Source organism: Mauremys mutica, chromosome 2, assembly GCF_020497125.1.
Source record: "Mauremys mutica isolate MM-2020 ecotype Southern chromosome 2, ASM2049712v1, whole genome shotgun sequence".
NCBI classification, from domain to species: Eukaryota; Metazoa; Chordata; order Testudines; family Geoemydidae; genus Mauremys; species Mauremys mutica.
This window is the reverse complement of record NC_059073.1, coordinates 62441498-62468945: the sequence shown is the minus strand read 5'-3', so window position 1 is coordinate 62468945 and position 27448 is coordinate 62441498. Positions and strand designations below refer to the sequence as shown.

Here is a 27448-nt window from a genome sequence, read left to right as displayed (position 1 = left end):
ATACATGCAAGTCACTCATGTATTGTAGTAAGAAAGGGATTAAGTCAGTGGGCCAAATTCTGTGCTCAGTTACAAATCTAATTAATAGAGTTAACACTGATAAAGAGGTAGAAAGAAATCACAAATGGGTAGGGAAGGTGCTTGCTTGTTTTTTAATAGGACTATAAAAATTGGTATTAAGCATTTAAATGGACCTGCAATATTCCAACTTAAGTGTTCTCTATATCTTGGAAATCTAGGGGTGTCTATTTCATCATTCAATAATAAAAATATTCCTAGTTGCATAGCTCTTTTCAGTGGAGAGAGAAAAACCACTTAGGAATTAAAATGTGTAAAGCATAGCAGAGTAAAAAGGGATACTGTGAATGCTATCCTTCTCCCCTAACAGGGTTATTTATTGCATCCTCTATGGAATTTGCACCACACTAGAATTTAGATGAGTTCATATACAGTATACAATGCACAGTGACTTGGAGCTAAGCGGATATGAAGGACATGACATTTTGAACACTTGTGGTGCCAATTTTTTAATAACTAAAGAATATGCATGTCCATGTGAACAGCCAGTGCTTTAAGACTTTAAACTTTGTTTGTAAATATCTTCAAAATGTACCTTTTGATAATGAAGTTAATCTGTAGAAATTTAATTACAAACACTTGCTACTTTAAACATGATTAAATAAATTGTGGAATGAGCCTCATTGCAGGTGTTTTTTGTTGTTTCCAGTTTTTTGTCCAGACCAAATATAAGAAGCCTAAACCACAGTGCACAAGCTTGTGCACCAAGCATCTTGTTTAAATCAATTTTCCTTCCAGCTGGTTCAGCTATTAATATATCAGAGGTTTGTGCATAATTTAGTGGCTTCTTGTGGTATATTTTATGCTTGTTTATAGTAGTTTAAAACCAGCTTTGATTTAGAAATTAGGGGCTCAATTCAACTCATCTTGTAATAAATGGAAAAATTCCAGAGGGAACTGGATTGAGCCTCAAGTTGTGGAAGAGATTTATCTATGTTAGAGTCTAACTGGTTTTAGTAATCGGAGCAATGAAAGAAAATTTTGGTTTTTTTGGCTTTTATTAATATTATGCTATGTATTTTAACAGTTTTTTCATTTTATCTTTTTGACATAGTTTCACACGGGTTTAAATTAACAAAGCTACTAGCTACTAATTAAAAGGAGTATTTGGGTGAAGTTTTGAATAGCGTTCTCATGGAATATTATTTCCATATCCCAAACATAAGAAAATTAGACAAACTAATTAAAATGTATAATACTTTTGCACAAGCTATGTTATTCCCTCTGAACTAACCTATATTAAAGCAGTGTACCATTTCCTCACTTGTATTGTTGTCTTGTTTCATGCAGGCATTCCTTCAGAGAATGATCCAGTTTGCTGCCTCCAAAGTGGATAAAAATATCACAGAGGAAACAGTTAAGGTTAGTTTTTACTTGCACACATTTTTCTTCTCTGTGTTCTCTTTTTATATTTATTTATGTTTTATTCTTTTACAGATGCTGTTTTCAAATATTGAAGATATTCTTGCAGTTCACAAGGATTTCCTGACCCTAGTGGAGGGGTGTTTGCATCCTGAACCTAATGCACACCATGAAGTGGGAATCTGCTTTCTTCACTTTGTATGCTATTCTTTAATACAACTTCATAGTTAACTTTTCTCATTCCTGATTGTCTTCATTAATTAATGCCATGGTGATATGTGTGTATATTCAGTCATGAGGACAAAATGACTTGATTGCATAATTTAGGTTCCTTTAAGGTCATTTGGAGTTTACATTCATTGCCAAAAAAAAACAAACCCCAAAAAACCTTACCATGTCATCTCACCCATTCTTTTCACTGTAGAATAAACAAGCTTTGTTGTTTTCAGCACATTAGCTTTCAGCATCCTCTGTAGCTTTGAACTGTTAGGAATTTTCAGACTACTTGTTCTGAATTGACTTTATTTTTCATTCAAACACAGAGGATGTTTATTTAAAATAGTAAAATTTTACCTAGTGATTACATAACTAAGCTTTTTTTCCAACCAGGCAAGTGCGCAAGCTCATAGATACTAGGATTTCCACCTGAAGTTTTCTTAAGGACCTTGACGTTAATGGGACATAAGAACATACTTATCTTTAAGCATGTGTTTCAGTGCTTTGCTGAATAAAGGCCTCAATGAACACGTTTGAAAATTTGGCTGTAGAACTTTTATTTATGTTCACAGGCAAAAATAAGAAGCCTGAACAATGAAATGCCATGTTGAGATGTGACACACCTAAAACTCAGTCAGGAAGCAGAATAAAAAAGAGAGAGAGAGAGAGAGTTTAGTTTGCAAGAAATAATGCATTTAAAAGCATTTTTAATATTAAATTTTTCAGGTACATATTAATATACTTCCTTGCTATTTATTATTATTGTTTTACCTGCCTTGAAATAGAAAATGCAGAGCAGTGCCTCAGTAAATCTCAGCAGATATGTTTCTAGATCTTCTGCAGCAACTATTCTCTAGGAGCATTGTTTTCCTGTCTGAGTGCAAGAGCATCAATGTTACAGAGCTTTGCTAAATCAGTCAGGACTGAGCCTAACTCTTTACACACTGTCACAGACCTAAAAAAAAAAAAAATCTAATTGGTATCTCTGCTTGGTTCAACCTTTGTTTGCTAAAGTCGACATTTGCACATTGTGGGACAAAAGATTAAAGGTCAGTGGAATGGAAGGGCTCACAAAAATGCTATCAACACACTTTTATTTCTTCAAAAATGTGGATTGTATCTGCAAATGCTTGCATGTGCCAGATAGGTAATGATGTCTGCAAATGGGTAGGTGTGTGTGCACTTTGTTGTCCTGTTTGATTTATTGTAATCCAGCCACTGGAATCTCTCAGCAGATTCTCCAGTGTTGTTCACAGACTATTTGTCTTTACAATTCTAATTAAGAGTAGAATTTAAAAATTCTAGAAGTGTTGGATTACAAACAATAATTAATAGGATTACATTAGATTTCTATCCTCTAAAAGTGTTCTGATATTAGTCTTTTGGCCTTAATAAAAACCTGAATATACAAAGTATTTCTTTGTCTCTACAGAAGGACAGATTTCGTATCTATGATGAATACTGTAGTAACCATGAGAAGGCACAGAAACTTCTGCTTGAACTTAACAAAATAAGAACAGTACGGACTTTTCTTTTGGTAAGTAAACTTTGACTTGGTGTTCTACTTTAATATCTTTTCACTGAATTAGTGAGTTGACAGCAGTGCCTTATTAGGTCATGTGAGAAATGATTTTAGACATCCTATGATGGTCACTCTAGGTGGTTATTGTTCAGATGTATTTTAGGTGTGCAGGGGCGGCTCCAGGCCCCAGCATGCCAAGCGCGTGCCTGGGGCAGCAAGCCACAGGGGGCGCTCTGCCGGTCGCCGCGAGGGCGGCAGGCAGGTTGCCTTCGGCGCATGCCTGCTGAGGGTCCGCTGGTCCCGCGGCTTCGGCGGACCTCCCGCAGGCTGCCGTTGAATTCCTGCCGTGCTTGGGGCGGCAAAATGCCTAGAGCCGCCCCTGTAGGTGTGATGTTTTCAGAGGTAGGGGCTCCCTACATCACACACTCAGTGCTACCTCCTGACCAGTTTGCAGACTAGTACTGGACAATGTGCCCTATACAGTAACTCCTCACTTAACGTCCTCCCAGTTAATGTTGTTTTGTTGTTACGTCGCTGATCTATTAGAGAACATGCTTGTTTAAAGTTGCACAATGCTCCCTTATAACGTTGTTTGGCAGCTGCCTGCTTTGTCCACTGCTTGCAGGAAGAGCAATGTGCATCTTAAAGGGGCAGAGCTCATCTCTCACTCTATCTCACACACACACACATGCCTGCATGGTGTGTGTGTCTGTCTCACATGCTTCCCCCGGTGCACTCCAGTGGGATAGCGTGGGTTCATCATTACGTTCAGTTTCCGCAGGGAATGTTCGTAGCCACTGCCATGCATCTATTCTGTCTACTCCCTCCATACGTGCTGCCTTGTAGAATGTAAGGCTACATTAACAACAATGTGTTAACCCTTGAGGGCTCAGCCAAGTGCTAGTTCATCATTTAGCAGCAAGGCATTCCCTGGGAAATATCCCATCCTCTTCCACTCTCTGACTCCTCCACCTCAACCAAGTTTCACAATCATCATTGCTGTGTACAGTATTAAATTGTTTGTTTAAAACTTGTGTGTGTGTGTGTGTGTGTGTGTATATATAATCTTTCGGCTTGCGAAAAAAAATTCCCTGGAACCTAACCCCCCCATTTACATTAATTCTTATGGGGATATTGGATTAGTGTAACATCGTTTTGCTTAAAGTAGCATTTTTTAGAAACATAACTACAATGTTAAGTGAGGAGTTACTGTACTCCCTGTTTTGGAGGCAATGCATAATGATGCCAGCCATGTATGGCAGAAAGACTGGAGAGAAAATGGGATAAGTGGTGTGGGGAGGGGTATGGAAGAAAATCAGAGAACTGACCTGGAAGGAAATTTAAAGACTTACCTGTGGTTAGAGCCAGGTTTGGTAAAGAAAAATCCATACTTTAATACTGTGGGAGCCGCAGTGCCAAAGGAAAAAAATGTTCTGCTGTGGATTATAATTAGCAGCAACATACTGAATTGGCTTAAACTGAGTTAAACGAAACAGCTACACAATAAAAGTCTTTAATTTTTACAACACAATTAAGCAGATATTTTAAAATGTTAAGTATGAGAGTCCTCATGAATCTTCCATATCAAGATCAGTTTCCTTAGAAACATGGAGTTTCTCAGTGGTTGACATTATTAATTAAAAAGGGAATTTAGTATGAACTGTTTCCTGGATTTCCCCAACTCACACTATATGACTTCCTAACAGGGTTTTTTTGTTTTGTTTTTTTGATGTAGATAATGCTATATTAGAACTTTAAATTTCTGGCAAAGGAACATGAGGTCTAAGCTCAGATTTGGGAAATATGACAAACATTTCAACTGAAAACGGTTTAAGTTAAAGAAACGATGAACAAAACATTAGAGTAGTGATAAAATAAGTATAACATCTGAACTGTTGTGATTTTAATTTTTTAACATGGCACATCTTTTCAAAGCTGTTGCCCCACACTATCTGATAGAGTACAGCCATAATGTTTTTGATTGGGTAATGCAACGTGCTGTTTGCTCTATCATTCGAATCTATTGGCCCTGATTCTCTTGTTTCTACAGTCCCTTAACATGAACTTAATGGGCTAAGAGGGAATTTTCCTGTCATAGGGAGAAATCACAGAGTGACTTAGAGTTCTATGCCACCTCTCTTGTCTTTACACTCCAGTGATTTTTGGCAGCTGGAACACCCTCTCACTGTGGACATCCAGCTGCCCCAATTTAAATCAAGGGCTGAAATGTCATTCCCCAACCTGCTCCCAAATTGAGGGGTTGCTAACATGACATAACGCCACGTTAGTTCTCTCCCACACCACACGCACAACTGGATCCTGCACTGAGAGTAATATGAATTGTGGACGCTGTATGTGGTGGTGAGGAACAAAATATGCCTAAGAGTGAATCACGAAGAGCTTATTTTGTGAGACAGGATGTGGCTATTTTAGAGATGAGTCCAAACTGAAATCCTCGATCTCTGATCTCCACAAACAGATCTGGATTTGGATCCAAATGACTGTTCCTATAATGGTACTGAATCCAAACACTATATTGGAACATGGTGAAATTTGAGAAGATTGCAGCACCTTTGCAAAAAATGTAATAATAATCACTGTACCTCAGTAGTCAAAGAACCCCCTCTACTCAATATGCTTTAGAACAGGGGTAGGCAACCTATGGCACGTGTGCCGAAGGTGGCACACAAGCTGATTTTCAGTGGCCCTCACACTGCCCGGGTCATGGCCACCGGTCTGGGGGCCTGCATTTTAATTTAATTGTAAATGAAGCTTCTTAAACATTTTAAAAACCTTATTTACTTTACATACAACAATAGTTAAGTTATATATTATTGACTTCTAGAAAGAGACTGTCTAAAAATGTTATAATGTATTCCTGGCACGCGAAACCTTAAATTAGAGTGAATAAATGAAGACTCGGCACACCACTTCTGAAAGGTTGCCGACCCCTGCCTTAGAACTTCCCAAGTGTGTGTCAAAAAGGTATGCTTTATGCCATGCCCTGAAGGCCATGTAATTTGGGCTATTTCAGACTGGGGAGACAAACTTATTTTTTTTTCTTTTGGTTCAGCTATTGGACTGAAAAATAATTTATTCACATAATTCTAGTCAAAACCAATACCTTTAATTCCATCTGAAAGCCAATAGACAGTTAAAGAAGATCATGGTGCACCAGTGTAACATACTCAGAGAGAGATACTTCACCTAGCAAATGGGTTATCACAATGCACTTGATTCAGCTTCCAGATGGATTTCAGTTTTACCTTTGTGTAGAGTGCATTGCAGCAGGCCAGTCTATCTGCAGCGAATGAATAGGGAACTGGGCTTATTTAGTCTGCAGAAGAGAAGAGTGATGAGGGATTTGATAGCAGCCTTCAACTACCTGAAGGAGGGTTCCAAAGAGGATGGAGCTAGGCTCTTCTCAGTGGTGGCAGATGACAGAGCAAGGAGCAATGGTCTCAAGTTGCAGTGGGGGAGGCCTAGGGTGGATATTAGGAAAAAACTATTTCACTGGGAGGGTGGTGAAGCACTGGAATGGGTTACCTAGGGAGGTGGTGGACTCTCTATCCTTAGAGGTTTTTAAGGTCTGGCTTGATGAAGCCCTGGCTGGGATGATTTAGTTGGGGTTGGTCCTGCTTTGATCAGGGGGTTGGACTAGATGACCTCCTGAGGTCTCTTCCAACCCTAATCTTCTATGATTCTATGAATACATCTTGGTAGCAGGTCAACATCCAAAAGATGTAGTTGCAGCCTCCTGAACAGATACAGATAGATGGAGAACAAAAGTCTTTGTTATTACTGTTATTAGATCATCTAAAAATAATTGGAAGGTTAACCAGGCTCCCTACATGCCCCCACAGAGTAGCTAAAGATGGGGACCCACACATTGTTTTAATTTAAATAAATCAGACTTTATTGTTTGGTTTACTCTTTGAATTTAGGGAGACCTTCCAATATGCCTTCTGTGTTTGATGGGTAAAGATAGACCCTACTTACCTGCCTTTTAAAAGTTGAGCAGTTGTAGGGGTGTTATCAGTCTATATTACACTATTTTTGATTGTATTGGTATGATGTTCTCAGTACATAGAGCTTGATTTCATATAGCTTTAAAGTGTATCATATCACTATTTCCTCTATTGTCCCCATTCCTACTACTGCATATACACATTCATTACTATTAGTATTAGGTCCATTTTTTTTAAATAATTCCAACAATTAAATATTTGCCCTAAAGCCACTTGCATATTTTGGTTCTCTGAATGTCTTTAATCCTATCTCTTCCTCTCGCTGAATTGTGTTTGTGAATGCTTCAAACAAACGTTCCATATTTTTCTCTGCTTCCAATACTGTGCTCTTGGTTGTTACCTACATTTTTTGTAGATCATGGCTGGAAAAATTTATTTAGTTTGCATAATATCAACAATCCAATAATTATTTCTTTTACTTTATATATGTAGAACAGCGTATACCTAAAATGGTTAAATGAGCTTTAGTACTGATTTGTTTCTTTAACACATCATTTGAAAATAGCACTCAACAATGGCAGTTGGGTAATTGTTTTTGTGTGTGTCAAAATAAAATGTTAAATGTTTGGTTTAGTGTCTTCAATTATTATAGTAAAGAGTAGACGAGTAGATTATGTATCTGTTCATGATAGTTTTGCAAGTTTACTTTAATATTATCTTTGTATATGGTAATTTACAATTCTAGGCAAGCGTTTGCGTCAATGATTTTGGGAGAGCTTTTTTTATGGCAATTGCCTATATTTTAGAACAGTGATTTCTCATAGGAAACCGCAGGAAAGAGTTTAATGTAATGCATTTCTTTCTTGAACTCTTGTAGAACTGTATGTTGCTTGGAGGACGTAAGAACACAGATGTTCCATTGGAAGTATATCTAGTAACACCAATACAGAGAATATGCAAGTATCCCCTCCTTTTGAAGGTATTTATATGTTTGCTACCTAGGCCTTTATATTCTGCACATAAAACTTGATGGTATGCATATTTAAGCATGACAGTAACAACAACCTCTCCCCAAGATGAATGATCCCCTAAATAAATATTGGCTTCATGCTTGCACTCATTAAAGCCAATGGCAAGTCTTCTAGGGACTTCAGTGCAAAAAAGATTAACAGGCTTTGTTCGCTGTAAAGGATGGGCACCTCTCTAGTTTCAGCACCTCCTTTGTAGGGTGATGGCCACCTTCATCATTGTTGAGAGGAAGCCATTAATTTAAACTTCAGTGAATTTAATGAGTTTGATTTCAGTTTGATTTAAGTAAGTGCTTAAATGCTATGATAGGGAGGGATACAATTATTTGTTTGCTTAAAGATAAGCATGCACTTAAGTGGTTTCCTGAATCAATCTCTGTGTGAATAGTGAATGCATAACACATTTGTGTTGGATGTTGTATATTTTTTGTTAAAAAGGAGGAAATGACTTGCATTTTTGAAGAGGAAGCGGCATTTGTTAATTGCATTTTGACTATTGGATAAGTATTTTTTATAATAAACCTTTAGCTTCTAAAACATTGTCCCCTCTTAAAGAGGCACATCTCACTGCACTGACATATATCAGAGGGGTAGCCGTGTTAGTCTGGATCTGTAAAAGCAGCAAAGAGTCCTGCTGTGCCTTATAGACTAACAGACGTATTAGAGCATGAGATTTCGTGGGTGAACACCCACTTCATCGGATGCATGGGTCACATGCATCCAACGAAGTGGGTATTCACCCACGAAAGCTCATGCTCCAATACGTCTGTTAGTCTATAAGGTGCCACAGGCCTTTTTGCTGCTTGCACTGACATAGAAGACTGAAGGGACACAGCTAAACATTTAGTCATTTTTTTTTAAAGTGAGATAAATAATATTATTACTATACTGAACCCTGAGTCACCCAGCCTATTTCTGTGGTTTTACAACCACATTGTCCTACTTCGAAATTGTTTTTATATTCTTTCTTGCTATGTGAGAAATACACACAAAGAACAAAGGAAACTGACTAACAGATTCTACAAGAGATACTTTGAGACTAATTATACACAAAGTATTGTTAAATACACCAAGCGAACAAACTGCGAAAAATTAGCAAAAAACAATTGACCTTCTTTCAGTTCACAGTAACCTTAGGTACTAATTGTGAGAATAAAATAAGCACTTTAAGACATATGTATGATTTTTGTCATTAAAAGCTGACTGTCCTATAAAAGAAGTTAAAGGTCAACATCAACACCAACCTTTCCGGGGGAGGGAGGAGACAGGGAGAGAGAGCTGAAATGGAAACTTTGTTTTTGAAATATCAGGAGTTTTATTGCCTTACCAGGACACACTGTTGCAGGATGTAATAGGGTTCCACCTAATAAAAGAGGACTTTGATATCTACTGTTTAGTTTTTGCCTCCCAGTCAATATGAGCCTCCTGGTAATGTACATTTGAGGATCAAAGACTGATGTACTCTTTATGTATAAACAGGAGTTATTGAAGCGGACGCCAAAGAAACACAGTGACTACACAGTATTAATGGAAGCTCTGCAAGCCATGAAAGCTGTCTGTTCCAATATAAATGAGGCTAAGAGACAAATGGAAAAATTAGAGGTTTTGGAAGAATGGCAGTCTCACATTGAAGGATGGGAGGTAGTGTCACCATATTTCTCATTGTGTAATACAGGAATGCAGTGATGCAACTTGGCAATTATCAGCATATGCAGTACATTACTTTTCATAGAATATCAGGGTTGGAAGGGACATCAGGAGGTCATCTAGTCCAACCCCCTGCTCAAAGCAGGGCCAATCCCCAGACAGATTTTTGCCCCAGATCCCTAAATGGCTCCCTCAAGGATTGAACTCACAACCCTGGGTTTAGCAGGCTAATGCTTGTCACCCTGACTCACAGGGAACTTCTCATTTCACTAGTAAAATCACAATTCTTACTTAGGATCTACTCTATGAGTAATATCAATATTTTTGTCTAAGGATCATCAGTGATGCAGACACTCTCAGTGCACGAACCATCTTTCAGAAAAGACAAATTGTCTAGCTCTGTAACCATTTACATCAAATAATAATAAATATATAAAAATCAGTCTGTGCTTTAGCTCTATGGATTACTAACCGTTGTTCTCAGACTTTGCTCTTTTAGACACTTACTTGAACAACCTGCCTAGTCAACTGGGGGGGAAATGTATAGACCATAAACTTTAGAAAAATTAACAGATAAGGGATTATCTGAAGAGTGCCAACAAATACATGTTCAGCAGTGTGAATACAACAGCCTTTGTATTTACAGTTGAGTCTCTGAGCTGTTGAGAGGAAGGTGAAAAAAACAACCCTATCCTGGCCCGGTCTGACAATGAGGGAAAAATTCCTTCCCAGTCCCATAAAGGTGACTAGCACAATGCCCACAGCAGATCAAAAACACATAGTTTTACTCTAATCCCAGGATTAGGAGAATGGGACCAGTTAATCCAGGCATGCAATGGTGCCTTGTTGCAGGGAAAGGGCCTGTGTGCCCTCCCCTCAGACATGCAGGAACTAGTCTGCTTCTGCTGAGCACCTCCAGTCAGCCAAACTGCTCAGCTGATGCTGCCTCACCCCCAAAATCCAGGAGGAAGCAGGCTGTTATGAGCAGGGCAGAGGAAGAGAAGGGAGAATTGCATTAAGGGGCAAAACCATTTTCCTCCTGATGGTCCAGACAAAGACTCCATGCCCTAGAGGCAGTGGGTGTACCTAATGTTAATTAAGCATAGAAGAAGATTTGACTCTTTCTAAAAAAGAGCATAGCTATTAATTTTGTTTAGACAGAAGCATCCATGTTTGTGCAGGGAGATTTGAATACATCATGTAAAGATTGTTCCTGTGGCACAGGTTTTCTCTTGTTTCCAAAACTGGATAGATAGGATCTGTATTACTACATGTCTTCCATTATGCCTTGAGTCCTGGATTTTAGAGAGTAGTGATTTTCAAATTTCTCAATCTCAGGAACCACTTACCACATTCTGCAGATATTCACAGTACATAGAAAGAAGGAATCTCTCTAAACACCAAGTATTATATCAATTGGTCATGTGTCTTCAACCTGATCTTACTGCATTCATTTTAGTCCCTTGTCTCAAAAATAACAAGTCATCAGTAGAAAGAGTCCAGGGAAGACAAAAATGATTAGAAATAGGGTGTAGGGCTCATGCAAGGACATATTGTTCGCAGTATTTTGAAAATGAGAAAGTAAAGTTGATAAGGCAAAGAATGAATGGGTGAGAGGTCCAATAGGATTAAACTTTCCCAAAGTACAAGAATAGAGATAATTCAGAATTAAAGGCAACATGTTTAAAATAGATTTTAGAAATACTATTTTTATCCAACATGTAATTAATGTGTGGAACTCACTGCCACAGGATACCACTGAGATAGATTAATATATTTGAAAAATTAAAATAAACTAGATGTAGGAATATCTTCTGCAATAATACTAGCTAGCTGGAGTGGTAAAAGTGCTAGCAATCGAAATGCTTCAGTGCATAAACTGATTGTGTCAAGAGAAAAGATGCACAGATAATCCTTCTCACCTATCGCTTCAACTATGTTTCCTCTTCTCTTTGAATCTCTTCACTAGATCCCCTTTTCATTATTGTGCTTGCTTTCAAGACCCTGCATATCCAGCAGATTCCTCACCTAGATCTTAATGAGCATAAATAGTTAAGGAACACAAATATTTTTGCATCAATATTTTGTTTGTCTGAATAATGCAAACAATGTGGGGGTTTTGGCATAAAAAGGTGAGTACCATACCTATTAAATTCGTCAGTCTTTCCACATCAAATATATTGACACCTCTCTACAAATTTAAAACAGTTTTTAGAAGTTACTAACAGTATGACTTGGCGGATGCTTAAAGCTTAAGTTATGGATTTAGGAACTGTTGCCTACTTGACAAATCACATATTTAATCTTTATATATTCTTGCCTATGTTAGCAAGGTAATTTGAAGTTTCAGCAAACAAGAACTATATAGTTTTAATTTATGTAGCTTTCTAAGAACAGATTGTTCATTAACATTTATTATTAAACAGTCAAAATGAATTATTTTAAACACTATTTTTGTGCTACATCTGGTCTAGCAGAACTATGTCCAATATATGTTGGGAAAAGTTGTTTTAATTGCTTCTTTTTTGTGTATACCTGCAGAACAGAATTTACAATCAACCAGTTAAGAAAATAAAAACTAATCTTGACCCCCACTTTACCCACTCCCCCTAAAAGAGAAATGCAGAAGATTCAAAAAGTGTGTACTGAATCCCTAAAGATGTATACAATAATATGCATACCATGGTTACAATTATGCAAATATCCCAGATGATAGTGGGAAACAATTCATGGAAAACTGAGTTTTTATACTTTCTTTACATGTTTAGGTTTATGCTTTGCACTACAAAACAGCTATTTGTTTTCCCTAATCATTTAGGGGCTTTTCCATATTAAATTTAGGAATGAGTTCCGTATTGTGTTAGTTGTCTATTTTGTCTTGTTTCCCAGGTATAATAATGTATGAGGCCATTGTTGCTAGGTCTATCATATTGTTTTATAAGGTAAATCTTTCATATCTTTTTGGTGCTATAGAAAAATTAGGGACAAATCCTGTTTACCTTAATAATGAAAGCACTCCACTTAATTTAATGGGATGACTACATTTTATTAGTCATAGTAATTTTATTGCTCATTTTAACTATGCCCAGTATTTTAGGCACAGTCCAAATTGGATCAGACAATATCCCTGCTTTGAAGATTTTACAAATTTATGCCTTAATATTACAATTCATTGCATATGGTTGGATTGCTGTACTTGTGTGTAACTCCACTGAAATTAATGGGGCTCTCAGTAGGCACGGCAGTGAATTACATGACATGGAGCTAATTTTGGCAATTATACAACATATGGATTTTGATGAGTCACGAGACAGTAAGGACAGGTAGTGGAAGAAGGACAGGGTGAATGTCTGTACAATGACTTGGTTAGTCAGTGAAGCTAGTGTCCAGCCTGATGGAGAGAAAATAAGTAAGAAAATATAAATGGATAGAATGAATAAATATCAGACTAATCAGTCTTTTGTGTGAGTAAGGGTAGCAGATTTGGTCCTATTCCTTCTAGCAGTCCTTTGGCTAAAAAAAAAATCATCTTGATGAAGCTTTAGAAATCCCTTTACTTTCAAATCATCGGACAAATTTTTTTTAAAAAAAGTTTCCAAACAAAAAGTTTCTTAAAGTAGATTTCCATGTGAAAGATTTTATATTCAGTGACAGTTGCTCACACAGAGTGACAGTTGCACACACAGTAATTAATTAAATACAAGATTCATCTGAGTCCTGTTTGCTTTTTAAATAGTTTTTTTCCTTTAAAATATATCATTAAAGAAAAGTCAGTGGACCAAGTCCTGTGCTGTTACGCAGTTGCAGATCTGGAATAACTCCATTGTCTTTAATGGAGTTATGCTACATTTATGCCAGTGTAACAGACCAGATTTGATTATCATGTGACTACCACGTGATGCCCAATCTAGCAAAGTTGCTCATTTTCCTAGAGGCATCCTCTTCATACATAGAGTATGTCTACTCCTTGAAACAGTATAAATGTCAGAGCTACTGTAGGAGGTAACTATTTTAGATAGTTCTGCACAAACAAATCCTTGAATGCAATGTCTGAGAGTGGGTTTAATTAAATAAACATCTGGTTTTCTATAGAGCCTAAGAATAAAGAGGCAAATGTGTTGGAGGTTTCTTACCAGAAGGAAATGTTTAACACATTGCTTGGCTTTTTCTGAGAAGAAAAAATATTTTTAGAACCCAAGGATGAAAGCATGACTTAAATTCCCATACAAGTGTCATAAAGCTAAGCTTGTGTTTATGATAAAAATAGAGATGTATGGAAAAACAGAACATCTGCTTCAGGAAAGAAGATTCTTAATACAATTACTTTTTCACTTAATATCCTAGATTGTTAAATATATTGGCTTAAACATAACATAAGAACGAACATAAGAACGGTCGTACTGGGTCAGACCAAAGGTCCATCTAGCCCAGTATCCTGTCTACCGACAGTAGCCAATGCCAGGTGCCCCAGAGGGAGTGAACCTAACAGGTAATGATCAAGTGATCTCTCTCCTGCCATCCATCTCCATCCTCTGACGAACAGAGTCTAGGGACACCATTCCTTACCCATCCTGGCTAATAGCCATTAATGGATTTAACCTCCATGAATTTACCCAGTTCTCTTTTAAACACTGTTATTGTCCTAGCCTTCACAATCTCCTCAGGTAAGGAGTTCCATAGGTGCGCTGTGTGAAGAAGAACTTCCTTTTATTTGTTTTAAACCTGCTGCCCATTAATTTCATTTGGTGGCCCCTAGTTCTTGTACTATGGGAATAAGTAAATAAGGAAAAGTTATTTACTTTCTCCACATCACTCATGATTTTATATACCTCTATCATATCCCCCCCTTAGTCTCCTCATTTCCAAGCTGAAAAGTCCTAGCCTCTTTAATATCTCCTCATATGGGACCCTTTCCAAACCCCTAATCATTTTAGTTGCCCTTCTCTGAACCTTTTCTAATGCCAGTATATCTTTTTTGAGATGAGGAGACCACATCCATACACAGTATTCAAGATGTGGGCATACCATCTATTTATATAAGGGCAATAATATATTCTCCATCTTATTCTCTGTCCCATTTTTAATGATTCCTAACATCCTGTTTGCTTTTTTGACTGCTTAATTAAGAACTTGTATAAGTGGGTGTCTAAATTGGTGGAATGGCTCAGCAATTAAAAACATCTGTCAATAAAATTTGTGCAAAGGTTACAATGAGAGAGAGAAGAAAACAGGCACACACACAAAATGGTGTTTCATGTAATCAGAACACCAAAAATCCTAACTTGGTTTCAACCCAGCTTGGTAACAGTTGAATGGGAAATTCTGCCATCTCTTAGGCTTTCCCCTCTTCTTACCACCAAAATAGCTATTTTTATAGAGATTTCTGTATTCACTGAGAGTCTGAAACTACGTCTCGAATGCATACCACGGGCTGCAGTGGTTACATGCCTCAGTGAGAAGCAGGCCATGTCCACACTGCAGTGTGGAGATGCATGTGTCTGTGAATGGGCTCTGGCAGCAGGGAGGCAGCAGGGAAAGGTTCCGGCAGCAGGGAGCTGCCAGAACCTTTCCCCACAGCTTCCCTGCTGCCAGAGTTTTTCCAGGCTCCTGGAGTGTTTCACGACAGCAGGGAAACAGTGGAACACTATGTTGCTAAAAACAGCCATGTAGCTAGGAGAGGCACTGCTTGGGTGAGAAGGGTACATACCCAGGTACATACCCATAGGGTTCAGGCATGTCCTTACTCTACTAGCCTAAGCAGTTCCTCACCATCTACCATCTATTTGCTCCTATGCCAGGGGGGCTTGTAGTATCTGTACTCTACATGCCACTGAAAGGAGTGTGCAATGTAGACGTACCCTGATTGTGCTTGCAGTCCTCAGTCTTGCCACATTTTTCCCATGAAAAGACTAAATGAAGAGTTCATTCCCTTCTTGTTGAACAACTGTGTCCTGTCACAGGGTCTCTGCTGAGGTTCTGTCCATTGACTTGAATGGAATTGCACCCATTTACACTAGGTGTGAATTTGGCCCAGTATATTTTGGATGAATAACTTTATTTCACAAATAAATATTAAAAACAACAAATACTGATTCTGAACTTTTAGAACTGTATCACAAGTGCTTCATTTAATGCTTGTAAACATTAACTGAAGTACTGTGCTAGTGATGTGTATCAAGGTTGAGAAACTGCAGCCCCATTCTACAGACTAGGAATATAAATCCATGTTTTTCCATGGGAATTCCATTAACAGTGACTTTTCTTATGTTTGATCTTACACAAAAAATTTGTCCTGAACCCAAATATTTACTAAAACCCTGTCTTGCTGCTTTTGAATTATCTAAATGGGGCAAAAATATTGTTCTGAATTCACCTGAGGAATTTTCCACAAACTTTTTGTGCTTGGACCAATTAAAAATATTGTGATTCTAAAACTTCAAATTTTCCCTATATATAGTCCTTAATGTGGATTAGTATCTTGGTCTTGTTTGAAGTTACTTGCTTTTGAAATAAAAAAGTTATTAATTAATTTGTTGAATTTGCACACCGCGTGCATTATTTTCCTTAATTTTAGGAACATGCATCAGGCTGCCTCATTCAGGGTGCTTGTAGGTGCAGGTATTTGAAAGAATCTATTTCCATGTAGATAATGAAAAAAAATATAATTACAATTGATTCTGTTGTTTTCACATCTGTACTTTTTAAGTTTTTACAAAAAGCATTGTTTTGGGATGAACCATTCTTGTTAGAAATTGCCCTCAACTTTCAGTGGAGGAACGAATGTTCATACTCTAAGCATCAATACATTGATTTTAAGTTGTTTAAAAAACAAAACAAAAACAAAACCTAAACCTACAACCCCCTGATAATTAGGAACTGGGCAACAAAAAAGCAATCATACTTATCATAGTGAGAAAAGCCTGGAAATACCCAGTATATCATAGTTTTAAATATCAAAATATTACAGGTCAGGGATTTAAAATGATACCCATGATCAGATAGATTTGGAAATATTAATTTAATTTTAAAAACTTCTTACGGTGGGGGAATGTTTTTTCTGCCAGAGATTTTCAAAGGAGCCTACAGGAATTAGGAGCCCTATTCCCATTGAGTTTCAATAGGAATTGGGTGCCCGCCTCCCTTGGACTCCATTTAAAAATCCCACACTTTGTGAACCATCAGGCACATGCAGGGCTTAGCTCTCTGAGTAGGGAGTCAGACAGCTGCAATTCCCTGATTTACTCAATGTTCATAATGCCCTTCATGTGCCCTCTCTGTCCTTCCCTGCACCATTTGGGGCAATGTATGTCTCTAGTGAGAGGAAGCAGTCTCAACACTCACCTCAAGTGTGGAGACAATAGTTGTCTCTGTACCCTCACAGGGTGCACAAGGGGAGGGAGGCGCCTTTCATTCTTTACCTCTCCCTCCCGTGCATGGATGAAGGTTCTTCTTTGAGTGATCGGATACATCCTTTACAATGTAGGTGTGTGCATATCTCATGCTCTGGTTAGGGTTGCCACCTCTAAGGTACAAAAATCATGGACATCCAGGATGATCCTGAATCCATAAAACTGGACACCAGGTGGCATGTACTGAGCACCCTGACAGATTTCCCAGAACAGCTACTTCAAAAAAGTGATGACTGTGGGAAAACTTGGACAGGTGGCAATCCTAGCAGTCATGCCAGAGAATTTTCTCTTGAGGCACCTGTATTGATAGCTGCTCGTGTGCCTTGGCTTCCCCGTGCTCTGAGCTGAGGGTGTGAAGGGTGGAGTTGCCCTGCCTATCTTTAAGTTCCTTTTTATTGTCGGCGGTCAGCATGTTATTGTGCTTTTACAGCCCTCGTTCCACTCTGAGGAAACAAATTATACATAGTTAGTTAATTAGAGTTAGTGGCACTCATTTTCTCTCCTTTGCATGTCTTTATTTTATTTTATTTTGGATAGGCAGGCTTGTCTAGGGATTGCCCGGTAGCAGGGGAGCCTATGCCAAGGTCCCATGGCTTTAAGCCTAGCTCCTGGTATCCCAATACAATGCTTATTAGAGCCCCACACACTTGCCATTTTGAAGTGTCTGAGTGAGAGTCACATTAGACAAAGGTGTCCAATCTGCCATGAGTTCAAATCAAGAAGAAAGAAGCAAAAGGAAGAGTGCCGTAGCTATATTCTCATGGAGGCTGTTCCTTGCCCAGCATTGGAGCCCACTTGATCAATGGAGGGGAGCTCATTGACTATTCCCTCTAGGAGTGCTCTCCTAACCTTGCCAATTGACAGAGGCTAAAGGAGACCCCCTTCAGCAGGAAGCATTTCTGGATACCCTGTCCTCCAGAAAGCATAAGTGCTCAGAGCACACTCATCCTCTAAAGCCAAAAAGAAAACAGCATAGACTGCTCATTCAAAGTCCTTGGTGCATGACTACTCTGCAGCAGAAGGCCACTTTGATACTGAAGGTAAAGTGCAGCTTTCGGCTCATTACTCCCCAGTACTATTTCACAGTGCTTCTCGTAGGACTGAACTTTTCAGCTCTGGGGCCCACCCTAGGACCATTGAGGCCAGCTACTTCATCAGTAACAATAGAGGATCCATCACCTCTGCTTTCTGCAGGGCAACCATTGATCTTACCCTGATGCCAGAGGTCTACACAGCTGGAAAGGACCTGTCATGCTTCTTGGTACCTCCATCACTGCTGATTCAGGGTGAAGGCCCGTTATTGGTACAATTTAGGGTGACCAGATGTCCCGATATTTAGGCGTTTGTCCCGCGTCCCGACTGGTTTTTGGTCGGGATGCAATTAGTCCCGATATTTCGCGGTACTCCTTTTTCTTTTTTTTCTCCACTGGCAGCACTCGGCTTTTTTTTCTCCACCGGCAGACCCCACCCCTCATGTGTCCCAATATTTTCTTCCTCTCATCTGTCACCCTAGTACCATTGCACACAGCGCAGACTATGGCATAGGCCCTTGGTCTCAGAACTGGTACCGTCATCCTAGGCCTCTTCAGTGTGACAGTATCTAGAACCCCAATACTTGCTCCATTTCAACACTAGGTACCAATAGCCAGGAAGCCTTCAATGGTACCGCTGGTACCACAGGCTCAACTTAGATTCCAGTCCTAGTCCCTGATGTCTCTTCCTGGAACTGTACCACCCTGGCCTTTGATGGTATTCTTACTCCTCAGTGGAGTCTGAAGTGGGTTCCTATGCCTCCCACTAATCCAGGGTGTCCTCCAAAACTTGTTCCTGCTCTCCCAGAAGACAATCTGCAAGGAGCAGATAGGGGACTGGTGGTCTGGCCTCTAGTACTAGATCAGCCTCCTCATTGGCCTTACGGTGCTAAATAAATCAAAAGAATACTGAAAGGTTCCATATTCTGGGTGCATTGTGATAGTGTTCTGTGGAAAAGCTGGATTTGCTTTCTTTGTCACTCTCCAGGGCTTCAGTGAATACAATAACACTTAACAAAAATCACTGACCTACAATTATACCATCACGGGTTGGATCTTGTCAAATGTTATAAGATAAGCAAGGTTATCCTTGTTTAATGTTCAGATGGAAGATCTCCGAGGGAAAAGGAGTCCATGGAACACTTGTATATTTAATGCAACACGCTGCAGCCATTTTTTCATCTCTATAGGACCTCAGCCAGCAGTTTATGTTTAAAAAGGAAAGGAAAAATAATACCCAGAGTAGTGATATGATGAAAACTACAGTTAATGCAGTGTAAAAATTGAGACTTTAATCATGTGTCAGGCATTCAGAGTCAAAGTAACCTATGCATAAAATAGGGCGTTGGTTTTCATACTGTGGGCACACATCCCTGGGAGGGACATGATGAGGTTATCAGGAGGTGCAGGATGGGGTGCGGGCCTGTGGCTGAGTGTCGGGTCCAAGGCAGGGAATCAGTGAGGAGAGCACACAGGGAGTCCCCAGGGGTCAGTGAAAGAGGGAGAGTGAGGAGCCCCAGTCTGGTCTGTGCCACATTGCCATGGGCTCCTCTGGGGATGGAGCCAGCGGTCCTGCTGCCATCCCAGGTGTGAACCGCCTGCTCATTGAGTCACTTTCTTTCCTGGATGGACAGGAGTTGGAAGGAGGGGCAGCAAAAAAAAGTTTGGTCAATTGGGTCTTTTGGTATATGAACATGGAACAACAAGCTGCATTACAAGAGCCATTTTGAAAATTGTTATCATCCCCCCAATAAAAATATGAAAGGAATTTTGCATCAAAATTTTCCACTGAAAAAAACAATAAAAAATTGCTGAAAACTGGTGGTTTTCTGTCTAGCGGCTACAGATGGCACAGCCAGACATGTAGATTTGGCAGATTCATTCTGAAAGACACTGTGTGTAAATGGTTGAAACTTGTCATAGCAGAGACTTGAGTCTGTTCCCAGTTCTGCAGGGGTGACATTGTGCTACCGCTTTTACTTTAACAGTACAATGAGTGAATGATACTTGTCTGCCTCCTAAGATTGTGGTTTGACAGCTTGTCTCCTTGGTGCATTAGTCCGCATAAATGGGGTGTGAATTCTAGTGCTCACTAGTGTTTTGCACATTAACGGGCCCATATGGACCCTGCGGATGCACACTAACAGTTCCATAGTGTGCATTAATGTAGTTCCATTTCCAGGGCTGGCTCCAGCTTTTTTGCCGCCCCAAGCAGTGGGAAAAAAAAAGCCGCGATTGGCGGCACCTCGGCGGCAGCTCTACGACGACGCTTCATTCCTCGGCGGCAATTTGGCAGCTGGTCCTTCCCTCCGATAGGGACTGAGGGACCCAGACATGCTGCCCCTTCCCATTGGCTGCCACAAGCACCTGCTTCCTGTGCGGGTGCCTGGAGCCGGCCTTGCCCATTTCAAACTTTTAGTGAATGCCAGCAGGGTATACACAGAGCAGTTAGTGTGCACTGGAAATGTACACCCCTGTAGTAAATACTGTTAAGTACAAAGAATTAACAACAGTTAGAGGAAGAGCTCTGACTAGAACTCCTGATTTCCTCCTGGATCTCAACTCAGAGCATCTTACCTTGGGCCAAAGTGATGGGGTTATGGGGAAACGGTATCCATGACTGCTGCTTCTTTTGCATCCCCCACATAGAATCATAGACTATCAGGGTGGGAAGGGACCTCAGGATGTTATCTAGTCCAACCCCCTGCTCAAAGCAGGACAAATCCCCAACTAAATCATCTCAGCCAAGGCTTTCTCAAGCCGGGCCTTAAAAACCTCTAAGGAAGGAGATTCCACCACCTCCCTAGGTAACCCATTCCAGTGCTTCACCATCCTCCCAGTGAAAAAGTTTTTCCTAATATCCATCCTAAACCTCCCCCACTGCAATTTGAGACCATTACTCCTTGTTCTGTCATCTGGTACCACTGAGAACAGTCTAGATCCATCCTCTTTGGAACCCCCTTTCAGGTAGTTGAAAGCAGCTATCAAGTCCCCCCTCATTCGTCTCTTCTGCAGACTAAATAATCCCAGTTCCCTCAGCCTCTCCTCATAAATCATGTGCTCCAGCCCCCTAATCATTTTTGTTGCCCTCCACTGGGCTCTTTCCAACTATAGCTCTGTTCCTATCATGAAGGTAGCTCATAGCACCCTAAGTGCATGCTCAGTGTAACTGGCATGTAGAGAGATCTGTGGTTATAGCATGCTCAGTGCAGACAGCATATTCAGAAATTTTAGCAGAAAAGTCTTTAACGAGCTCCATTACATGAGTATATGGTGAATTTCAGGTGTTTATATCTCACCAAAACTGCCTGGATTGTCAGGGGGCAGCAAAAGATAGGCAATCTCCCAGCCAAATGTCAAGTTCCTTTTCTAAAGCATGGAGGTGCTAGAACTCTTCAAACCAACCACTGGAGAACTTTTTAATCATTGGTAAAACTACTTATTTTTCACTAGCCTTAGTTTTGGAACAGCTGACCTATTTTCACTGACAATTGGAATGTGTTAAAACCTTTACTGTCAGCTTTGTCTGTAATTTGTATTTTGATTGTTTTTGTTTTTATTTTTTGAAAGTTTGGTATGAAAGTACATACATTTAACTATTTAAAATACATCTGAACTAATTCACTGACAAATTAGGTTCAGTGGGATAGAATTTATATTGTATGCAGTCTTCTGAAACATAGCCCCTCTAATTTCATTTTTTCATAAGAATTTTATTTTTAAAGTTATTCTTTAGAATACTGACACCATAGTTTAGCTATTTGAAGGTCATTGTTATGGTTTTTATAGCCAACCTAACTCTAACCATTTGGCTAAATTGTCATGTATAGATATAAATATAATTTGGGAGATTTAATAATCCACAAAAAGAAAGAAAGAAAAAAAAACCCAGAACTTGATGGTAACACTGGATTAATGCAAAGTCTTCATTAAATAAACATTTCAAATCAATGTTTAAACTTAAAAGCAAGCTACTATGGGTTTTTCTTGTAATTTTAAAAAAAAACTGATGTAACTGAAAATTAATTTGCATAGAAATCTGCATTCTGCTTGGTTTTGCAAACATCATGAATTTGCATGGACTAATCTGCTTCTCTCCATTTGGTTAAGGGGTCCAACATCACAGATACATGCACGGAAATGCTAATGTATGGAGTGTTGCTGAAAATTTCTGCAGGAAATATCCAGGAGCGGGTATTTTTTCTTTTTGACAATCTTTTGGTCTACTGTAAACGAAAACACAGGTAATTTATTAGCTTTTATTGTAGAAATTATTTACATTTTTCCCATATCAGCAAGTACATCATAGTGAGAGACTTTTAAAAAAATTGATATTGCCTAAATAACTACTACAGAGATGGGGGAAACTGTTTTAATTGTGGTATAAGGCACCCAGCATTGCAAAGAGAACCATTCAAGAGGACCCCTGTGCCTGCACAGATGCCCTTTACAGAACTGAGGCTTAAGAGTAGTATATTTTCAAAAGTGCCTATGGGATTTATAATCCTAACGACCACTTTCAAAAGTGACGTACATTTAAGAGCCTAAATCTCATTGAAAGTCAGTAGAACTGTTAACTATAACCATCCAAGAATATCCAGAGTCAATGGGATTCTGGATATAAATGAATGAATGAACCTAAATGAATAATTTGTAAATAATCTATATTTAAGGTTGTGTGAGAAGTCTTAGAAAATGAGTGAGAGACTTCAACGGTCTATTGTGTTGATTGGGAGTACAATTCCTGTCTGAAAACTGTCAGATATATACTTTTTACACAGAGCTATGAATAGATTTGACTCCTTATTCCTAAAAAAAAATGTCTAGTTATTTTCTGAATGTTTGTACAAACTAAGTTATATACTTTATTCATGTTATCATATGTACATTATGCTCTATGATTTATTTGTCCCAGAGCATCAGGATAAGATTATATCCCGATGCTATGAAGATCTCTTCACCTGCATTAGTTACAGATTTTGGGAAAGAGGTTCTCTAGGATCTATAGTGGCTTCTACTGGGATAGACCCTTGTGGAGGGCATTGGGTGTATTAGGTCTGCCAAGGCAGGATGCATCAGTGGCGGAGATCAGCCACAGATTCCTTTGCATTAGGAAGAAAGAGGGAGCCACTACAGATCAAAAAGTTGATGGCACCAATTTTGAAGGGAACTTTGTCAGAGTGGCCAGGAAATGCACTGATTCAGCCTTCTCCTATAATGGTTCCCATAAAAGAGCTGCTAGGGAGCTCCCAGCAGGAGTTAAAACAGCTCTCCCCAGGTGAAAAAGGGTGGTAGTGCAAATATTGCCTGCTAATGCAGGGGCTTTTACAGGTGTAAGGAGGTGCACTGGTGCTGGTTTCTTCCTTTCCCAGGAGTCACAACCCCCATTTTGCCCCAGGCCCTGCCCCCACTCCACCCGTTCCCCCAAGGCCTCACCCCTGCTCCACCTCTTCCCATCCCCACTCTACCCCAGGCCCTGGCTCCACACCTCCCCCAATGCCAGTGCCTTCTGCACGCCACTGAACAGTTGATCACTGGCAGGCAGGAGGTGCTGGGAGGGAGGGAGAGGAGCTGATCTGCAGGGCTGCTGAAGGATGCTGAGCACCCACCAATTTTTTTCTTTAGTGCTCCAGCCCCGGAGCATCCATGGAGTCAGCACGTATGAGGAGGTGTAATTTATATCTTGCTGCAGAACTCTAATGAGGAAAACAGGAAATCTGGGTAAAGGAAAGGGATTGTTAATAAGATGAAGGTTTATAAATGAATGTTGACATGGAAATTAGATACACAAACGTATAAATATTTTGTTACACTATAACAATAACGATAAAAATAATATCGAGCCCTTGTCCTTAGATCACAAAGAACTTTACAAAGGAGGTCAGTATGATTGCCCCTTTTTTACAACTGGGGAAACTGAGGCACAGAGCAGGGAAATGACTTGCCTAAGGTCACGCAGTATGCCAGTGGCAGAGCCAGGAATAGAACCAAGGTCTCCTAAATTCCAATCCAGTGCTATAGCCATTAGGCAACACTGCCTTGTCTGTAGTCACTTATGTGATCAGATATAGAGAAAACTATAATTCAATGAGAACAAATTAAATCCTAGTTAGTGTGATACGAGGCTTGAGATTTTACTTTCACAGAAGTCAGGGGATTCCTGGTTAAGGTTCCTTTAAGAACTTTTACTCAGCCCCATAAGTGTGTTTACAGTCTGTTGTGTGAGGGGAACAGGCATCTAGTTGAATGGCTAAGATGAGTTATTGTTGGAGGAAAAGGTGCCCATCCTGGATAAAATATTGAAATTCCATGTTGAAGCTGTAAGCATTTGATCTATGACTGTAAAGTCTTAAGATTCTTCCTTCTCCTTTCTTCCCCCTTATTTCCTTTCCCATTCCCAAAGATAGATGCCTGTTTAGAATATTTTTAACTTAGCCAATATATATATTTCATCACTATGGCTCTGATTCTAGAAAGCATCTCTGTTCAGGATACTACTTGAGCGCATGCTTATATGTTCTTCACTCTCATTGAAGTCAATGGAACTATGCTTAATGTTAAGCATGTACTTAAGTGCTTCTCTGAATGGGGGCCTAACATTGCTAAATCAAATATCACCAATACAAATGTAGGTGACCAAAATTAAAGAAAGAAGGGTGAAATCCAGACCTCATTAAAGTCAATGCTGTTTTTTAATTGCTATAATTTCTATAAAAACAATATGTGTACCAACTGGAACTCATAGCTCATACTACTTCATCTCTGCTGTGTTCCCTGGCCTTTTCATAGAATCATAGAATATCAGGGCTGGAAGGGACCTTAGGAGGTCATCTTGTCCAACCCCCTGCTCAAAGCAGGACCAATCCCCAAAGCAGGATTATGTCACTCTCTTTTAATACTGAAGCAAGAAAAAATTTGCATTGTCAGTATGCCTGTTTTATGTTTGATAAAAATGTAATAACTAAACTGTTGTTCAGATAAGAATTATTCAGTGAGCATACGGGAAAGAAAACTTCCCTGTAAGTATAAGGGATCATTCAAGTTAATGCAGGTGGATATACTTGGAGTATCCTACCTCAATCAGTGCTTAAGAAGTTAAAGAAAATAACTTACTGTGCATATTCAGCACACGGTTATCACAATCATAAGATATGCTGTGCTTTAAGGCATTTGCTTTTGAAATAAAGTGGAACATATTTTTCACCCAGAGCTCCCTACATGGCATATTGGAAGTTTAGAAAAGAAATTGGTCTTAGAGATATCTGAGAGCCAAGAGCCTCAGAACATTTCCTAACAGTTCCAAAAAACTTCTTGTTCTGATAACTCGATAGTGAATGCAACATGCATCAGTGTTTATCAGACATTCCAGAATGATTCTCTCCTGGAAGCATGAGAGGCTTCAGCCCGAAAGGTAGTTAATCAGCAAACTAGAAGTGACTGATAAAAGAGTATCAGGGGGTAGCCGTGTTAGTGTGTATCCACAAAAACAAGAAGAAGTCTGGTGGCACCTTAAAGACTAACAGATTTATTTGGGCATAAGCTTTCATGAGTAAAAAACCCACTTCTTTAGATACCCACGAAAGCTTATGCCCAAATAAATCTGTTAGTCTTTAAGGTGCCACCAGACTCCTTGATAAAAGAAGTTTAGAATGAAAATGCTGTGTTTGTATAGAGGGGGAGGAGGTGTCATCCTAACTGAACCTTCTCCACTTTCCCCACTGTACTAATGCTATCTAAACTATATTATGAGTTAACTCTAATTTTATATCAGCTCTATAAGAGATGTAAGTTCTTTGTGACAGGGTCCATTCTGATTTCTACAGCACCAGTACAATTAGACCTTGATTCTTATAGCAGCCATTAGATGCTACTGAAATACATAAAAATAATAGTAGTTTTGGTACAGAAACAATGTATAGTATGGTGTTTGGATAATGTTCTTATGCTTTTTCTCTTACAAGACGATTGAAGAACAGCAAAGCCTCTACTGATGGCCATCGGTATCTTTTTCGAGGCAGAATAAACACAGAGGTAATGGAAGTGGAGAACGTAGATGATGGCACAGGTGAGTACATTTGCAGTGATCAGTTATAACATAAAGAAACTCATCTTGTAAGGTGCTGAGCATCTCCTATGGAGTGTTAAGCAGTCTCAAGAGCCATTGATTCCTGAGGGAGTGGAGAGTGCTCAGCACATTGCAGTATCAGATTTAAAGGAAATAATAAAGATCTCACTTTATAGAAGCAGATAGTGCCACTAAAACTGTGCTTCTGTGACACATCATTGATTTCAAACATTATGAGCTGGGCAGTTACTGTTCTAGGGCGGGTCTTCACTATGGAGAGATCAACGCCCCTGCAATCGATGAAGCAGGGGTCAATTTAGCAGGTCTAGTGAAGACCTACTAAATGGACAGCAGAGCGGTCTCCGGTTGACCCTAGTACTCCAGCTCTCTCAGAAGAGTAAGGGAAATCAACCGAAGAGCATTTCCCATTGACACAGCACAGTAAAGACACCGGGATAAGTTGACCTAAGCTATGTCGACTCCAGTTACATTATTCACGTAGCTGGAGTAGTGAAACTTAGGTCGACTTACCCTGGAAGTGAAGACAAGCCCCTAGTCAATCAGTCACAGCTGACTGATTTAAACTGGTGGCAGAGTTATGATGAAATGCTAAAGTGATCTTTATTGTCTTGACTGAACTGGTGCTTTAAATTTCACTTTATAACATCCAGGACGCTTACATGGGAGATTCCTGTTCCTGTTGCGTCTTTTAGAACATTATCTTATTTGCTTTTATATGCTATAATTGCAACACAATAAGTTTAAAAAGAGGAAAAGGAAAAAAGATATTTTATTCCTTTACAATTTTAATGCATAGAACTGGTCATAATTTTCTTGTTTTTTATTTAAAGACACACACCTACACACATGCCAGACACCCTGGAAAGTGAAAACTGAAAACATTTTGTAAAAATGTTTGGGTTTCAGTTAAAATTTTCCAGATTTTTGGAAGCCAAACATTTTTACCAACACGACATGTTTTTGGTTTTCAGTATAAAAAAAATGAAATATTTTGGAGGATTGTTTTTTCAGTTTGGGGTTTCTGCCTCACACCCTGCAGCACATAGAAGGAGGAGAGGAGAAATGGGGAAGGGAAAGAAACAGCCCATTCTTCCCCACAGG

The 27448-nt window shown here is 39.3% G+C and overlaps 1 protein-coding gene across 4 annotated transcripts in view; it reads left to right on the top strand.

Annotated features, from left to right (window-relative positions):
* The window catches only part of PREX2 (phosphatidylinositol-3,4,5-trisphosphate dependent Rac exchange factor 2), a 290676-nt gene that overhangs the window by 86557 nt on the left and 176671 nt on the right, over positions 1 to 27448 (top strand). For all 4 annotated transcript variants that reach the window (XM_045007662.1, XM_045007663.1, XM_045007664.1 and 1 more), the window contains exons 2-8: positions 1369 to 1440; positions 1516 to 1638; positions 3089 to 3193; positions 8024 to 8125; positions 9654 to 9815; positions 22372 to 22505; positions 26223 to 26326. In XM_045007662.1, coding sequence (XP_044863597.1) covers positions 1369 to 1440; positions 1516 to 1638; positions 3089 to 3193; positions 8024 to 8125; positions 9654 to 9815; positions 22372 to 22505; positions 26223 to 26326 — 802 coding nt within the window. The remainder of the gene's footprint in view (positions 1 to 1368; positions 1441 to 1515; positions 1639 to 3088; positions 3194 to 8023; positions 8126 to 9653; positions 9816 to 22371; positions 22506 to 26222; positions 26327 to 27448) is intronic.